This window comes from Antechinus flavipes, chromosome 6 (assembly GCF_016432865.1).
Source record: "Antechinus flavipes isolate AdamAnt ecotype Samford, QLD, Australia chromosome 6, AdamAnt_v2, whole genome shotgun sequence".
NCBI classification, from domain to species: Eukaryota; Metazoa; Chordata; class Mammalia; order Dasyuromorphia; family Dasyuridae; genus Antechinus; species Antechinus flavipes.
Window position 1 is genome coordinate 1,801,898 of NC_067403.1, and position 18,752 is coordinate 1,820,649.

Below are 18,752 nucleotides of genomic sequence, written 5' to 3' on the forward strand. Positions count from 1 at the left end.
CGCACCGCAGGCACAGACACTGCATACAGACACAAGGGGCAGAGGATGCTCTAGTCACATTTAGCAACCCCACAAAGTCCCAGCTTCCACAAACACCACAAGGACACCGTGTTTTCCAAAGTGGATTGGCACATGAATCTCAGGGAGGTGGGGGGGAGGGGGCCCTTGTGGGGAAGAGGGGGTCCTTGTGGAGAGACTGAACCTCACAGTGCAGCTTAAGGAATGTGAATAGCAAAGTCTCAGCTTGGGTTTCCACATTCTGAAGAAATTCTCTTCCAGGAGTCACCAGAAAGCATCGATTTGGTTGGCAGAGAAGGGGCTTTATTTTCCCAAAGTACACAAGGTTTAGGCAGGGGTGGAATTGCTGGGGATGAACTGAATTGTGAATCGGATGGGCCATCAGTCACTGGTTTTAAAAGAAGGATAGAGCTGGAAAAGAGTAACAAGCTGAAAGGGGACTTAGAACACAAGACATTTGAGCTAGAAGGGGTCTTAGAACATAGAATATCAGAGCTTGAAGGGACCTTAGAACCTAGTATGTCAGCACAAGAAGAAACTTTAGAACAGAATCTAGAATGGTAAAAGTAGAGGGACATTACAACACAGAACCTAAAATGGTGGTGCTAGAAGGGTCTGTATGTAATTTAATCTCATCTTGTCCCCCCACCACAAACATGGAAATTAAGGCCCAGAGAGAGGGGGGTTAGAGGGGTTTGTAGAATGGCTGGGACCAGAACCATCGTCCTCCTGGTTCTTGGGCCAGTGTTCTTTCAGCTTTACAGAGTGAGTTGTACTTTGGAGAAGGGTCTTCCCATCTGTCACAAAGTCTGACCTTCACAGCAGACTGTGAGGTAGCAGGGCTGGGATTGTGATTCCCACTGGACAGATGAGGTAATGAAGGCCTGGAAAAGTTATTGTAGAGTTTGGAGCTGGAATGGACAACCCAAAACCACTTGTTCAACCTTTCCTTTATAGCGAGAAAGTGGAGGCCAAGAGAGGTCATGGGGCCCAAAGTCAGAGGGAAGTGAAGGGAATGACTTTGCTCAGGGTCTCACACAGAGAGCCCACGGTGGACGTGGGACTAGACTGTGTGTCCCCAGGGCTAGTCCTGGGCTCTCTTTCCATTGGGTTGTGAGGGAAGGGCCACAAAGAGATACCATCACATGCACAGAAGGGATCGGAGATGCAGATGTGGTCAGGGCCGGCCACGGGAGCCTAGCAGCTGCAGCCCCGTGTGCAGGCCTGGCTCAGGATGTTGTTGTTTCGCCCGTCCTGGAGCTTCCCGTGAGCTGCGGGGGTCACGCGGTTCTCGCCAAGGGAGAGCTGCCCACTTGTGTCCTGCTGCTTTCTCAACCTGGAACCAATCACAGTACAGAAGACATGGAATTCGTTTCTGAGAATATAATATGGGAGTGCTCAGGATGAGGAGGAGGATGGAGGGGACTGAGTAGTTTATGAAGGTCTATTACAGTCACAGAATGGAAGAAAACTGTACAAGTCAGTTCACCTAATTTCCTTGATTTACAAATATGTAAATTGAGGACCAGGGAAAGGGGTGATTTTTTTTCAGGATCTATCTAAGTGAAAGAAATGGGATTCAAGCTCAGGTATCAAGGTCTTTGATCTCCATTTTATAATAAAGCACACTTCTTTACAGCTCAAGTGAAGCCGTCAGGTGAGATATTCATTAACTAGGATCCTGGCTGAGTGTCCCCCCTTCTAGGTTCAGATAATCTGGTTGATGACACCTAAAGCTTCTTTCATCTATGAAGCTCGATGCCCCTCACCCGACACAACTCTACACATTTCTCAGTTAGTGTATAAAATCACACTTTTGAGAAACAAATTGTATACCTGGGAACTGTTCTTTCAAATAGCACTTAGGACTGTAGACTCAGAAGGGTCCTGCAGGAGCCGAGAAGGGGATATTTATTAAATCACCCTCTGGTCCACCCCATACTCTTCTTCCTTTTCTTTTGCAGATATAATTTACATACATGATTACTTATATGCTCTCTCCCCTTTTAAGAGAAGACCCAAACTGGCTCATATGTTGAGTCTGCCACTTCCTGCTTCTAGGATATTTTGGACAACCCCATTTTCCTCCTGGGACCTTGGTTACCTCATTTGTTAAAGAAAAGGGGTTGGATCACCAAATCATCTCCCAAATCACTACATCATCTGCCAATTTACTCCCAAACTCAGGCTCTTCTTAGGTAGTAACACTGTATGATCCGAGTTTGGGCAGCATTATAATGACTTATTATAAGTTAGGATCAAAGATGAGCAGGACAACGGAGGCGCATAACAACGAGCCAATGAGAAGGCTTCTGAAGCCCAAAGCTGCTTGACATACCAGTGATACTTTGCTAGTGAGTTCTGGTCACTGAATCTGGAGATTCCTCCAACCGCCAGAAACCATAGAGTCAGCCTTGAATGGAAGCTGCAAACTCCAGTCCTAGCTCAAGACTTTCTAAACATCCTGCCACCTGATTTGTGTCTGCTGATGTGTACGGAAATATTGAGTAAAAACTGAAGAATGGTGGTTTCAGAGAAAACTGAAAAGATTTACATGAGCTGAGGCAGAGTGAAATGTGCAGAGCCAGGAGTATAACATCAATATATTAAAAAGAGGGAGAGAGGAAGAAAGAGAGAAAGAGGAAAGGAAGGAGGGGAGAAGGAGAGAAAAAGAGGGAGAAAGAGAGAGGAAGAAGAAGAGGGAAAGGGAGGAAGAAAGAAAAAGAGAGGAAGAAAGAAGAAAGGAAGAAGGAAGGAAGGAAGGAAGGAAGGAAGGAAGGAAGGAAGGAAGGAAGGAAGGAAGGAAGGAAGGAAGGAAGGAAGGAAAGAAAGAAAGAAGGAAGGAAGGAAGGAAAAAAAAAAGGGAGGAAGGGAGGGAGGGAGGGAAGGATTCATACTTCCCACCCAAAAGCCTCTAGGAACCATAATGTCTCAGCCCTTTTTTAGTCCTCTTTGAGCCCTGAGAACTATGTCTCATCTCTTTCCCACTCCCCTTTGAGCCCTGAGAACTCTCCCGCATGACTTCCTTGAAGGATCTTCTCTCCCCTATATGTTTTTTCCTCAGAAAACAAACTCTTCCAATTGGTGATTAGACCCCACTTCACTCCAGGTCTCTTTATGGAGTGGGGGTCTTTTGTTAACAGCAGTCAGAGGAAAGGGAATTACCAAAATGAACAAGCAAATATTGACTTACTGGAGGCATCATGTTTGCCTGTTTAGCAAATTAGTAAAGGGAGAAATATCAGGATAAATGACTTGCCTGAGATGACACATAAAGGAAAATTTTAAAAAGTACATTATTTAGTGCATATGAGACCTTAAAAAATGATACAAGTGGATCTTCCTATTTTATACAAAATGAAACAAAGGTCCAGAATAAGAGAAATGACTTTTCAATGGGATCCAAAGAGTCTAGGGCCTCTGACCTCAAATTCAATGTTCTGCTATACCTTATTCCTTCCTAAATAAAGAAAGCAATCCCAATTTGTAACTTCCAGTTTAGTTCATATGGGTTCTTTGTGTCTAAGGAATGAAAAAGCTTCTTACTCATATAGAAATTCATAAAATAAGACAAAGATATAAAGCCATTTTTGTTGGCTCTGAGCACTTACTTATCAGGCTGACACCATAGTTAGCTATAATTTAAAGGCAAATGAGGAAGTACTTGTGTCTCCTAGAACCTTCAATTCAATCCCATGAATGCCCATTGATGGTTATCTCAGACAAAGCAGAGCAACTTAATTTACTAGACTACAATTTCAAATTATTTGTCAACTTTGTGACCAGAATTCTGAGAAAGAGCTGAGTGGGGGGAAAGAAGGAGAGAGACTTGATATCCCCATTCAGAATTCAAGAACGGGAAAGATTGAAAGCCACGAGCTTCTAACATGGGCAAAATGAGGAGATCCAGGCTTAAAAATATGCCTTCTAAGAGAGGCAAAAAGAAGAATGGGATTTTCCACACTTTTCCCAGCTTCCCACTGCTATCCTGGTTTATGGAGTATGTGTTTTAGTTGAGTGTCTGGAAATTTGAAATAAGTACCTCCTGACTGAAATGCATTAGCCTCAAGGACAAAGTTGCACTAATTAGCAGACCTATAATCTGAACTCATCACCCGCCCCTGGTAACTGAGCCCAACATATTTCCCTGCACCATTAGCTCTCTCTTTTAAATTTGTTCATTGAAAAGAAACACTTAAAAAGGTTTCTGGGCTTATTGTGTTCTGCTAAATACCCACCTTAACTCAAGACAGACAGACACAAGGAGGTAGTCTTTTGAGAGAGGAAGCATTTTTAAGAAAGACTAGTAGATAGAGAGCTATTTAGAGGATCCAATGCTGAGAACCAAGTCTGAGATACTCTATACGAGAGAAAGGACTCCCAGACCCTAAGTTGTGGATCACCTTTGCCTCATGTGAATGCCTGGCTAGCGCATGATATAGTCATTCTTACCATGGACATTTGTGTGTGTCAGCCACGGATTTATGGACAAGGTCATTTATACTTACTCTTTTTTTCCTGTCATCTTTGTAAATCTTTTTCTGCTATCCATTGCTCAAAAGCTAAAAATTTCTATTTGGGATAGTTATTAACAAAAATATGTTGGTGGGGACTCATGATCTATACTATAAGGATTACAGACTCGTAGCTATTCTTGTAATCCAAATCCTTCTTGTCAATTCAACCTACAAACCTGGGAGTGAAAATTGAGGGATAATCTAAAAAGTGTGGTCCTTTCAAAATCAAAATGTTGAAAATGTAAGCTTTCAATTTTTATCCAATCCTTTTTTAAAAAAACCAAAGTTTGTTACATTTAATTGTCAAATTTAATTTTTTGAACAATTATAAAGCTTTTCCTGAATTGAATGAGTGAAATTTATGCCATTAAGATCCCATATTCAGGGATCAAGAAGAATATAACTAAGATATAAGAAAAAATATATAAATGGGATAGGACTTCTCTGTTTAAATTTCCTGGTTCTAATTCAAGTGAAATAGAAACCCATTTTTAAAAGAATAATGTTCTGATCCCAACCAAAACTTTTCAGTGTCATTGTTTTTCTCTGATCACTGTCTTGTTGCTTTTGAGATATGTCCATTTTCCTTGATAAAAGAACAGTCCTGGTCAAGCCTTTGCCTGCTCCATGTTATCATACCACAACATCCACCAGGCTTGATGCTGTCAGCAGAAGGAGCTGCTCTCTCCCTGACAGGATTAGAAGTGTACCAAAAGGCTGCTATGATTAAACTAACTTCCTATAGTGAGATGGTTGGAGTCAGAAATCAGTTCTTTCTTTAAGTGACAGCGATGATGAAAGCCACTCTCATCTGAGACAAACAACATGAGTTATCATTATCTTCTTAGCTTTGTCAGATTTGGTCATCACCTAGCAGGCCCCCAAAAGATAGGATTCAGGGTCACATGACACACAGTGGAACAGGACAGGGAAAATATAGAGAGCTCTGTCGGGTACTCAGCAGACATGCAAACAGCTACATACAAATGAGATAAACAAAGGACAAATTGGAAATAATCTCACAGGGAGAGCACTCAGCTTAAGGAGGTCTGGGAAGAATTTCTTGCAGAAAATTGAAAGTTAGCAGAAACATGAAGAAATCCAGAGTAGGAGGTAAGGAGGGAGAATGTTCCAGAAATAGGGAGACAGCCCAGGAATTCCTCCTCATATTTCTAATATGACTTTATCCAGAATTCCTCTGTTGCCTCTTGTTACATTCTATTTAATTATGTATATGTTTTACCATCTCCTCCCTCCTATATTGTAAGTTATTTCCCCTAAAGAAGAAACCATACTGACATTTGTTTGTTAAATCGTTGATACTAGCATTTAGCAAGGACTTTGTACGGAGTCCAATAAATGGTTACTGAATTGAAGTGGTCCCTTGTACTGTTATAACAAAAGAATATTGGAACCAGAATGAAAAGCTTTGTACTGCAGTTCTTAGTTCAGGGCTTTTTTTTGATACCAACTTACCATCAATTAATTGGTTCCTGAAAAAAAATGCCCTTTTTTCAAATAATGTAAGAAATGCCTTGCAAGAAAACAATCTGACCTCTCCTTAAGAGCAGTCTACCAGGAGGGGTTAAGGTGGGTATTTAGCAGAACGCAATAAGCCCAGAAACCTGTTTAAGTGTTTCTTTTCAATGAGCAAATTTAAAAGAGAGAGCTAATGGTGCAGGGAAATATGTTGGGCTCAGTTACCAGGGGTGGGTGATGAGTTCAGATTATAGGTCTGCTAATTAGTACAACTTTGTCCTTGAGGCTAATTTCAGTCAGGAGGTATTTCAGTCAAATTTCCAGACACTCAACTAAAACACATACCCTGTGAACCAGGATAGCAGTGGGAAACTGGGAGAAGTGTGGAAAATCCCATTCTTCTTTTTGCCTCTCTTAGAAGGCATATTTTTAAGCCTGGATCTCCTCATTTTGCTCATGTGTTATTCTCAGTAACAAGGGAAAAAGGTATGCACACACTTTTCAGTTTAATCTGAATTTATTACCACTTTCTTAAGTCTGGATAATCAACAAAACACTCAAATGACGATTTGCAGAGTGGCTGATTTCCGAGGTATAAATGTTCACACTGAAAACATAACAACACTGAGGTGAGGTCAACAAACCCCTGCCTCAAGAGCAAGAATTAGAGGTGTGGGGCACCAGGCCGTGCAGGCAAATGTGTGACTCTGTGACTCCATCTGGGCTTTTCTTGGCCTACATGCTGGTTTGCCATTTCCTTCTCCAGCTCCTTCTATAAATGAGGAAACAGACAAACTGATGAATGTTTAAGGAAACACTTAAAACCAGATTTTCCTGACTTCAGGTCCAGCAGTCCATCCACTGGGCCACCCAGCGGTCTATGTTTGGCAAAGAGACCTATTTCAAGTGAAATGCTTCTGAGCTTATGCACTTCATTCCTTCTTCGATATTAAGCCTTATTCTTCAATCTAGTTTGCATCTGAGAACAGTAATGGGTGTCTGAAATCACGCAGAGTTTGGTTAGAGAAAGTCTGGGCTCCCATCCAGTCTCTCTTAGTTAGCAAATATGAGACTTGGAGGATGTCATTTAAATTCCCTGAGCCTCAGTTTTCCCAGGCATGAAATGAGTTTTTATATCTCATAGTGTTGTTCGCAAGAAAAGTATTTAGAATCCTTCAATTAGTTATGGAACTAACTTGCTCATTATTAATGATTTCTCTTGCTTTGGACCTGTTCATCTCCCATCTGGACATCTGAAGACTCCTTATCATGAACACTTGGACTCTTTCTTTTTGCCTGGAAGACTCATAAAATCCTAGTGAACTACCTAGTCTCATAGAGGAGGAAACTGTGGCAGTTTCAATGCCTTGTAGCCATGTAATAAATGCTTGGTGGATTAAATTGAAGCAACTTAAATTCAAGTCACATAATGAGTTTACGGAAGAACTAAGACTTTGGGCCACTTTTCAGGAAACCCAGAATGGAGCTGCCAAAATGTGCAATGGACCCGGGAGAAAATTAGTGACTGGCTGCCCACTTCCTCCTTCCACTCTGCCAGCTTGCTCTTTTTCCTCACCCCTTTCCTAACACCACCAGCATGAAATGTTTGCAGTGTGAACACAAATCTTCCTTTCTCCTTTCTCCCAACTTTTGCCACCTGCCCTCCCCACCCACAATGGCAATAACTTTGTCATTATCGACAGACTCTAATAATGTGAAGTAGAACAGACATCTCCAGAATATACTTACTTTTCTCTGTTAAAGATGATAAATTCTTTCCTCACTGTTTCTAAACACTGCTGTAGGTGTCCACTCTTTCAGGAAGACATTGATCATAAATGGAAAAAAAAAATCAATCATGGAGACAAAAACAGGAACCCATGGTAAAGAGAGAATTCATCATTGACTCAAATAAGATCTGGTTTCAAGGGAATGAATGAGGAAACTGGGCCAGAGTTTGAGATTTTAAAAGATGATTGTTTTCCAAATTGGTTCTGAGGACCTATGGACCTTTAACCTCTTTTTTTTAGTTGACTACATGCTCATTTCAAATAATTAGAGAGTGCAGGGAAATTCTACTGCTGGTGATTGTGATCTCTTGCCATTTGGTCCAAATTATTCTGCATTAATGACATCCAAATCCATGGCTAGCCCTGTGTGACAAAGAGTAACAGTCAGGATTCATCAGGGCTCCTTACAAATGAAGACAATACGGTTGCCTCAATGGCAAAAATGATTCCAATGTTGTTGCTATGAAAACGTTTTTTTTTTTTTTTTTTTTGGGGGGGGGGAGATTGACCTCTTCTTGTTGACTATGAGTGCCCTCTTCTACATTGCAATACATCAATGAAACAGAATGGCCAAGTGAAATAGTTTGCGAATGGTCTGATGCTACTCCTTCATGTAGTAAAAACTGAGGAAACAGACCACAGAGCCTCCTCTTTCAATACTGGGCTGCAACTGATAGGCAATTCTGGCAAAAGAAGGAATAAAGGGAACCCTACCCTCCTCCATCCCCCAGAATCCAGCACCTACCAAGACACAGCTGTCTTTTCCTCCATCTTTGGATCTGTTTTTGGCGAGCCTCTTCTTCTTTTTATGAAGGGGTTTAGATTCTAGAATCATTTCTTCTAGTTCAAAAGTTGGGTCACAATTCAGCCTCCCCTTCTGTTGCCAAAGCATAAAACAAACACAAAATGTTCTTAAAAACCTTAAATCTTGAGTTTCAATGAGCGATGGTGCTCCTGGAGAGGGTTCTGAGAACTTTCTATGGTGTCCTGGAAAACGGCCAAATGGACCCTCCAGAAAGAGCTAACTAGAGAATGAAAGCCCTCATCCAGCTTTCACACTCAAAATCTGAGGAAGGAGAAGCCATCACCTCTGGGACACCTTTACTCTGGCAAAGCCCATCCAAGATTAAACAAGCATTGGGCCATGGCTGACTCAGGACACTTAGAACAACTGGATTTATTTTTTGGCAATTAAGGCGCTTCACTGAGACTCCTCATGACTTCAGTGCCAGAAGGGAGTGAAATGGGCTGGGAAGGAGGCCCAGAGGGAGCTGCTTCAGTCAACAGAGACACAGCCAAGGTCCCTACAGCGGACTGTGGTGGAAAGAGCTCTGCCCTCAGAAGCCCAAGATTTCCAAATCTTGGAGCTGGAAGGGACCTCCCAGGCCAGCCTGAATAGGAATCATTTCTAATTCACTACCTACTAAGACATTGGGCTCTCCAGTGAAGACTCCCCCAATGAAGAGACTCCCATGATCTCCTGAGGCAATCCTTTCTACTTCTGGACAAGATAAACTATTAGGAAGTTTTTCTTTCAATTAGGGGGAAATTGGATTTATTCTCAGGGCCAAACAGAACAAGTATGATCCCTCAGTAAGTAGGTGATACAAGAGCAAGAGCTTTTGGACCTGGAGGCAGGAAGATCTGAGCTCAAATTAGAATTCAGTGGATGGAGCATCAGCCTGGAATTAGGAAGACCTGAGTTAAACTCCAGCCTCAGACACCTGACACTTGAAAGCTGTGACCCTAGGCAAATCACTGATAAGAAATATTGAAGTTGTCAAAGACTGGGTGACTTGCTCAGAAAGACAAGTGTCAGAGGCAAGATTTGAATTTTGTCTAACTCTAGACTAATTTTCTCACTGTCACCCCACTCCCACCACCATCCTCAGGACAAGTTCAATTTCTCTAAATTTATCCTTTGGCTCATGAATTTTCTCTCCAACAAAGTCATTTTTCTTTCCTTCCTTGGCCCTTTAATATCCTTTCCTCCTTGATAATGCAATAGAAAATATATATGATTTGGAATTAAAAGACTTGGGTTTAAATCATATCCCTAACTAGACCAGGGTATTTAACTTCAACATTTTTAAGGGGCTATTAGGCAGTGCAGTGGAGAGATCACTGAGACTGGAGTCAAGAACATTCACCTTCATCCAGCCTCAGACACTTACTAGCTAAGTGACCATGTTTGCCTCAATTTCCTCATCTATAAAATGAACTGGAAAGGAAACATTTCTGTACCTCAGTTTCTTTCTCTGTAAAATGGGTTGAAATACAAATTTAAGGTCCTTTCTAGGATGATTCCAGAGACTTGCAGAACAATTGTCTGTTGCCAAATCAATTTTCGCTACAGAAAACAAAAAAAACAAAACAAAACAAAACAAAACAAAACAAAACAAAACAAAACAAAAACTAGCTATTCATGGAATGATTGTTTTGAAAACAAAAGCTCCAGGAAAAAGAATATCATCTTGAAAATATAAAATATTCCTATTTAGGAAATGATATGTAACCTAACCATTTAATTTTTATCTTTCTTCCCTGGGAGACTGTGTAAGTCACTGTCACCTCTGTGAAGATTAGTTCATTCATCTCTAAAGCAAGGGATCCATTAATAGATGATATCTAAAGATCCTTCCCTATCTAACAATTCATTTATTTTCTAAGGTTCCTTTAAGCTCTAATCTTTTGCATTCTAAAGTTCACTCTGGGTCTTACTTATTTTGTTGCTGTTGTAATGTCCTTTCCTATTTCAATATGGTTTCTTCCAGATTGAAACGAAAAAGTATGTAAGAAACCATCTAAATCCAATCTCCCCATTTTAAGGGGAGCTAAGGCTCAGTGAAGTTAATTATTTGCCCAAGGTCACACAGCTAAATAGCAGAACTGAGATTCAAATTAAGTAGTTCTGCTGAATCCAAATTTGCCATCTTGCCAATGTGCCATTCTCTGCTTTGTTCTAAGGTTCCAAAAAGCTTTGATGTGTACCGAAGACCTAAGGTCCATTCCATTTCTAACAGTGTGTGATAAGAATGACAAGAATGACAAGCTGGAACAGGACCAGAGAAAGTAAATGGAGGGTGAGAGCATTTGAAACCAGGTTACAAAGATCAACAAAAAAGTAGTAATACTTAGTCTAGAAAAGACTACCCTGTCTTTGCAGAATACCTTTTACATATTTTTCTTTTCTTGCTTTGTTTGCCTTGCCTTTGTCTTTTTCTCTTTCCCTTTCTTCTTTTTTTTTTCCTTTCTCCTTTCCTATTTTCCTATTCTCTTTCCAATTCTCCCTATTCTGCTTTATCCCTTTCTTTCTTCCTTCATTTTCCTTTTCCTTTTCTGTTAAGGGCCAGAACTCTGAACCTGAAACAAGGATGCCTACAAGGTACTAAGTGGAATTATGAGACAATGGTTATGTAGTTTAGCATGGTTCAGTATGATTGATTTAATCTTACAAATAATGGTTTCCTAATGATATCATGATTGGTTTATACTCAATGTGGAGCATATAAACAGGGACTGAGAGCCACAGAGGACAAGAGCACTAGAAGCTCTCAGAGCCAAGGAGACAGAAATTCATTTCACCTTTAGTCAGGCTCCTGGTGACCAGCCTGGCCTCCTGCACTTTCTCCACTGAGACCAGGTCTGAAAGGCTCTCCAGAAAGCTGCCCAGGCCCAGGAAGGAGATAATAAAGGATTTGGACTTTAACACCTGGCTGTTCTTGTGGTGATTACTGAACTGAAAAGAAGGCTGCTCCCATAGACCCCAAGAAAACCGAACCAGAAAACATGACACTTTTCAGTCTTTCCTCTAAGCTCCTTTCTCTCATTTTTCTCTTTCTATTTAACATTTTTCTTTCCCCCCTTTCTTTCCCTCTTCCTCTTCCTCCATTCCCTCTTTCTTTCCCCCTTTCCCTTCCTTTTTCCTCTTCTTCCTTTTCCCCTTTTCCTTTCTTTCATATCCACTCCCCTACTCTTTTCTTTTCTCCTCTTTTTTTTTCCTTTCCTGGAATTCATATAGAAGAAACTCCCTCTAGCAGGGTGGATCAATTATTGTTCTTCAATTTAAAGTCTCAAAGAGTTGCTTGGAGGCACTGAACTTGCCTAAAGTCACATGGTCTTTATCAAAGGCAGAATTTGAACCCAAATATTCCTGACTCCAAAATCAGTTTCCACCCATGGTTTTGCTTTTTCCCTTGTTGGGAACATTGTAGGTGCTCAATAAATGTCTGCTTAATCCAATCACAATATTTAAATATTTAAAAGTTCATCAAGGGTACGGGACATTAGATTTAATCTCATAAGCCCTGAAGGGCAGCAAGAGAACAACAGGTGGAAATGCAAATTTCATATCCCTATAAGAACTTCCTAATAATTGGAATTATCTCAAAGTAGAATCATCTGCCTTAGATTCAATGAGTTCCCCATCACCAGAAGTCCCCAAGTAGTGATTGGATGATTCCTTTCCATGGTGATATAGAGACAGTTCTACTTTTTCAGATGCTGATTGAATTAGTATCTCTGACCTCTGAACTTTGGGATATTACAATACCAATAGTCTAGAAAATTGAAGGGAGAATGAGCAATGGAAAGGATATATGCGATGAGGGATGCAGTGGAACAACAACTCACATTTGGTACAAAGCCTGGTGTCATTGCCTTTTCCAGCACAGCATCCCAATTCATGTCGGCTAAATATGGAGAGCTTTGAATATCCACAAGGCTGGAAAGACGGCTTTCGGGGTCTTTCGTGAGAAGCTGTGAATTCAAAACGGAAAAAGAAAGCATTTCTCTCACTTCATGTGTTTGCCAGGTCAAAATCTAATGATAATCCCAAAATTTAAGGGGCGAGAGTGATCAGTATAGTATATTCTAGCTTTCATTAATTTAGATCCTTCTCTGTGAGGTAGCCCACATGCTCTCAGAAATTCATCTTGACTCAACAGGAAATAATATCAGCCCAATTAGAAGAATAAGGAACTGTAACCCAGAGGAGAGAAATTCAGAAAGTTATACAGCAAATCAGCCGGTCAATAAGCATCTACTATGTGCCAATCACTGTTTTAAGTGCTGGGAATACAAAGAAAAACAAAAGATGATCCCTGGCCTCAAAGAACTCATGGTTTAATTTGGGAGATAACATATAAAGGACTATATAGAAACAAGATATATGCGGGACAAATGTGGATATTTCCTTTCATACACAAACCAGAACTGAGTCAAAAGATGAAAAAAAACAAACAAAGTGGTGTTTGCACCCTGGTTCTGCCATTTACTCTCTGGATGATCTTGAAAGTCTTCTGATCTCAGGCTCATCTCCTGTGTACAATTCAAGGGTTATACTAATCTCTTTTAGCTCTATATTCTAAGATCCCAGAATTTAGAAAAACAAACATTAAAAATACCACAGAGCTAAAAGAGAACTTATAGACAGATTATCTAATATGATACCTTTTCAAAAATATTAGGTATCTAACCTCTCACCAGTAACTGGTGTAATATGCAAGGAAGAACAATGAGTCAGGATTCAAAGGTTCTGACTATCCCTAAGAGCTCTGTGACAGTGAGGAAGTCACATGGATTGTCTAACCTTTCTTTGCTAAACAAAACAAAATAAAAAACAAACAAACCAAAACTCTTCCATTTTCTCCATTATCTACCAAATAAAATTCATATTCCTTTGCCTGGAATCCAAAGCCTTCTATAACCCACTATTACCCTGCCTTTCTCTAGCCTTATTTTATGCTAGAACCCTTCATGTAAACTATTCTCTTCTCTTCTTGTGTCCCACTTCTGTCAAGGTAAGTGCCATTTCCCAGGCCTGCTACATACACATTCTTATTCTTTGCCTGCTGAAGTCTTGTTGTTTATCCTTTGTTCTCAAAGAGGACCAGCGACATCCTAAGAACGACGTCTTCACTTAGACAAAAACTGTATTTCAGTGAGGCAGAGCCGCACAAGTCAGCCTCACTCTCTCCTCCAGTCATCAATACCAAGTGGCAAGAAAAAAGCCAACATGATTCCCGATGGCCCAGCATGCACTGGGTGATCTTATTTTTTCTAAAGCAAAGTCTTTGCCGAATTCTTACTCCTTCTTTACTTTCATCTTAGATGACATTTTCTTCATGAAACTTTCCTTTCTTCTAGCTCTTTATGATTTCCCTCCACAGAATTCATAAAGATGAGAAGTTATATTTTCCTGATAAACTGTGAGTTCCATCAATACAAGTACCATGTCTTATCTAAACTTTGTATTTTCCCAAGTTCCTGGCATAGTGTGTATTAGCAGTTGTATAGGTATGCATATTAATGTGAAAATGGGTATAATAATATCTGTAATTACCAACTTTATTCAATCATTAATGGAGAAAGCGCAACTAAAATTCTACAGAAAAGTAGACTAGTATGGCTCACTTTGGCTAACGTGAGAAAATAGGTTCTTATATGTAAAAGACCTCAAAAATAAAGGAAGGAAGGATTCATTGTTTTGTTTTGCTTTGCTTTGCTTTGTTTTGTTTTGTTTTGCTCACTGAAATTTCTCCAGGATTTCCTTTCTTTTCAAGATAAATTTTTAAAAAGATTTTGTATTTCCCATGCCTTTGAAATTTACAGAAGAATTGTATCTTTAGTAAAAAGTCTTATTTTTTTGAATTTAAAAATTAAACAGACATTTCCTTAACTTAACAGAATAGGAAAAAAAAGTTGATTATACATGAAACTCCAAATCTATTATGTATAATATCATATAAATATATGATAAAGTTTTAGTTCTTTATTGCCAGTTACTAGTCAAGCTTCCTGACTTCAAATTCCATCTAAAATGCCACTTTCTCTGAGCAGTCTTTTGTGATCCTCTTCAACACTTGGGCTCCCCTTTATCCTATCTATAGCTTCTTTGTACATCATTTTCCATATTGCCTCCTTTGTTAATAGTGTGTTCCTTGAGAATGGGGATCCTGGGAATGGGGACCAGACGGGCTATATCCTTAGAACTTAGCACAATTCTTGGTACCTAATAAATGCTCACTGATAGACTGTGGCTCTAGTCCACGGCTCTCTCCTGGATCATCTCAGGGATCCTGTCACTTTGGGCTTACAAAGGCTGCCCTGGCCCTGGGTCCCTCTGAGCCTCCCCTTCATTACCTTTTTCAGTAATGCCACCATTCCTTTACACCATGTGGAGGAGTAATGAACCCGTTCTACTTTGAACATGTTGAGGATTTCATCAATTGGAGTCGCCGAATGGATTTCGTAAGGTCTCTGCAAAGACAAGGGGAAAAGACTGAGAACGTGATCTGTCACCTAAATTCCCCTCTCTCTCAGCTGAGGTTTGGGACACTGGGAAAATGTTTTCGTTCCTCATTTATAAAGTGAGCATGTTCTCCTTGTCTAGGACCACAACAGAGCACTGAGCAAAGTGTTTTGTAGAACTTCTAGCCCTACGTCAGTTATCACTCTCTCCCTTAGCTGCTTCTCTGATTCCTCCTCATGGTTTGTAGGTTCTTGAGGACTGCCAGTAGAATATAAGCCCTGGCACATCATCCTAGGCAGAAAAAGTGTTACCTTTGGGGTGAGAAATGGATTGTTTCTCCTTTCTGAGGACCTAATTAATCAACCACTCATTAATCAAGATTTATTGAGCACTCGTGTGTTAGCAGTAGCTTTGAAGATCCAAAGAAATCATCACAGTATCTTCTTCCAAGGATTTTACATTCATATGAGAGAAGCAACAAATTACACACACACACACACACACACACACACACACACACACACACACACAATTTTAATATTGGGTCAATGGCAGGTAACTAATGGTGGAAGTGGAATAGGCTTCTCACAGTGAGTGGGGTTGGAACCAAGAGTGCTGAAGGAAGCAGCAGATTTAAAAAGCCTGAGCCAAGAAGAGAGAGTGTCCTAGGAGTGGAGTGTAAGTGTGCAAAAGGTGATTGATAGTGTAGACCTGGACTAGGGATGAATCTCCAAGAGATAGAAAGGGCCTAAGGAAAGATCTAACACAAAGACAGATGCCATAAGACCTGGTCACTGATTGACTATGGGGGAAGAGAAAGAAGAGTCACAGACAACAGAGATAGATTGAAGGATGAATATTCTATCCATGGTAAAATGAAAGGAAAAAGTGTGAATTTAGGGAGAAGATAATGAATGTCCTAGGAAATGTCATGTGTGAGGGACAGTCCTGCATAAATAGACCTTCAAGGTCTTAAATGAGAGCAATATGTGAGAAGTCTAAAACAATAGGAAAGCTGGAAAGAAAAGCAAACTCCAAACAAATAAGTTGATATTCAATAATGGGAGTCACTGCTGTGTAGCAGACCTTTGGTCAGAACTTAGCTTTTTTTAAAAAAAATATTTTTAAAGATTTAAAAACACATCTAAGTTCTTAATAATTAACTTTTTGCTCAGCACCTATTAAAGACTCTGGCATACACTGTCTATGTGATCCTGGAAAAGGCGTGTAAACTCACATGGCCCCAGAGGCTTCTCTAAGACTCTATATTGTGGAAGGATTGTGAATCTACACTGCCAGATGATGGAAATAACTGTCATATATCAATGAAATCATCAATCTGTATCCCCTTCTCTATCCCATCCCACTACAAAGGCCATCTACATAGGCAAACAAATGTAGAACACAGCAAAATTAAACATTCCTGAGAGACACTGAGTGTCTAAGGATGCCAGTGGAGAAGATAAAAAGATTCGAGTGGGGGCCAGAAGACCTGTATTCAGGTTTTTGCTCTCCAGCTCTGTAGGTATGTGACTGATTTCAGCCATTTCCTTCACTACCCTGGATCTTACTGTAAATTCAAGGTTCCAAAACAGGTGACTTCAAACTTTCCTCTTGGGTCAGAAATTTTATGTTCTAAAGTTCTTCCCGGATCTAATATGTATTTCACAGTCACTTCATTTCCAGAATTGTTTGTCTCTACTTTGTCTCATCCAGTTTGTCTCTACTTTTTGCAAATCATTATTAGGTACTGGGGAGAGTACAGGGTGACTCAGTCGCTTTCCTTATAAAATTTACTGCGTGTCTGGGAGCAAAAACTTTATACATATGACAAATCAAATACAAATAACACAAAACAATGATGTCCCAAATTGAACTTCCCTTTTCCCCGACAAAATCTGTTCGGTCTCAGAACCTTCCTATTCCTACTAATTCATCATCATCCTTCTCTTAGTCACTCAAGCTCAAACCCTCTGACTCATCTTTGATTCCTTTCCCTTCCTCAACCTCTCCTTTAGCCACGTCTTATGCTAGATCCCCTATTCTTCCCCCCAAGTTATTTACAAGACTTGTGAGAATAAGGACTGTGATTTAGTTGTATGTCTCTCTAAATATCCAACTTGTAGCCTAATCCATTAAAAATTATAGGATCAAAAACCTGGACATGACATGGTAATGGATAGATTATGGAATGCAGAATCTGAAAAGCCAAAGACACCAAAGATCCTGTTCACATGAGTGATCCCATGAACAAGCCACAGCCTCTCTAAACTTCAGATTATCCCTCTGTGAAAGAGACAACATGATGGAACTTTCCTCATGAGGTTATTGTGAGGATCACATGAGGTGAAGCATTCTGCAGCCCTTATGTCCCCTCTATGCTATGATCATATGAATCTGCATGCTCCTTCCCTCAAGAATGCTGGGAGAATAGGACTTTTTACCATCCTTGAAAATAACTTCCCCGCTCACCCTCTGCAATGCAACAAGCTAGCCAGGTTTCTCTCTTTTCCTTATATGACTGCCCCATCTTGCAGCTCCTCACCTTTATAGGGCAATGCCTCCTGTATTTGGCATGACCTTTCTCCTGGCTTTCCCATCATCTGGTCTCCCTTTCCTTTCAAGATGCATCTCAGATATGAAGCCTTTCCAGAGCCCTCCTCTCCTCCTGGCTGCTAATGTTCCAAAGTAACTTCTTTTTAATGAGCGGATATTTATGTTTATTGATTTTTTATGTATTCTGTATGGACAAATATATGTATTATCTAACCTATTATAATGTGAGCTTCTTGGTAGTGGGGACTTCCATTCTTTGCACTTGTTTCCCCAGCACCTGACAGCGTCTGGCAGAAAATAGATGTTACTTAAATGCTTGTTGATTAATTGGATGACTCCATGGCTGGCCATCCTAGGCAAGTCTTTTTCAAAATCCTTCCACTAGTTAATTATAGGAGATCCACTCACTATGTTGGGGGTCTTCCTCACTCTATCATTACAAAACAAGGAGAATATTGGAGTCTATCCCTCACCCATCTTATTTTTAGGCTGCACATTTTTCTGACAATGTCCTTGACATTCATTCCTCAAAATTTTCTATCTGGTTTACACTGCAGTCCGCTTCCCACTTTGCACCTCTCCATTGCCCTTTGAGCTTTCTGCATTCGAAGCTCTTCGAGGATTCTTATGCTCCAAGTCTCAAAGCTTTTCTACACCAACAGAAGAACTAAAAAAAAAAATCCACTGAGAGAAAAATGAAGGGGCACTTGGTGGGTGTGAGCAAGTCTTAAAATGCTACACTTCGGGAATGGCAGGCAAAAGTTCAAATGTCATGGGAATGGGAGATCACTCTGAGAAGCTGGGTCAGCTCTAGGGTATAAAGTTGCCAATCTACCCATCAAGTCTTTCACACAACCATTTATTTCTTCCCCTCTACTCACAGTACTACAAGGCTATCATGGGTTCTCATCATCTCCTTCCTTGACTCTACTAAGAATGTTTTTAATCAATAAATAAATTTAAGATAACAAAAACCAAATAAAATGAGCATTTGCTTATAACACAAAAATTGGATTATAGATAAAATTGAGAATTTCAATTATGTAGAAGTTGGATTTGTTTAATGCATAAAATAAATTCAACATGTAACTTTTAAAGCTCTCCTGCTTTTCTGTGATTTTTTCCTAGTCATTCTGTTTT

At 40.1% G+C, this 18,752-nt stretch overlaps 1 protein-coding gene across 1 annotated transcript in view; it reads right to left on the reverse strand.

Annotated features, from left to right (window-relative positions):
- Positions 1–299: 299 nt before the first annotated feature.
- STK32B (serine/threonine kinase 32B) overlaps positions 300–18,752 on the reverse strand; it is a 307,808-nt gene continuing 289,355 nt past the window's right edge. Inside the window, exons 8-12 of the mRNA XM_051965055.1 lie at positions 14,948–15,064; positions 12,437–12,562; positions 8,550–8,681; positions 7,764–7,828; positions 300–1,354 (exon numbers count right to left, since the gene is read on the reverse strand). Of these exons, the coding sequence (XP_051821015.1) occupies positions 1,216–1,354; positions 7,764–7,828; positions 8,550–8,681; positions 12,437–12,562; positions 14,948–15,064 (579 nt within the window). The 3' untranslated portion in view covers positions 300–1,215. The remainder of the gene's footprint in view (positions 1,355–7,763; positions 7,829–8,549; positions 8,682–12,436; positions 12,563–14,947; positions 15,065–18,752) is intronic.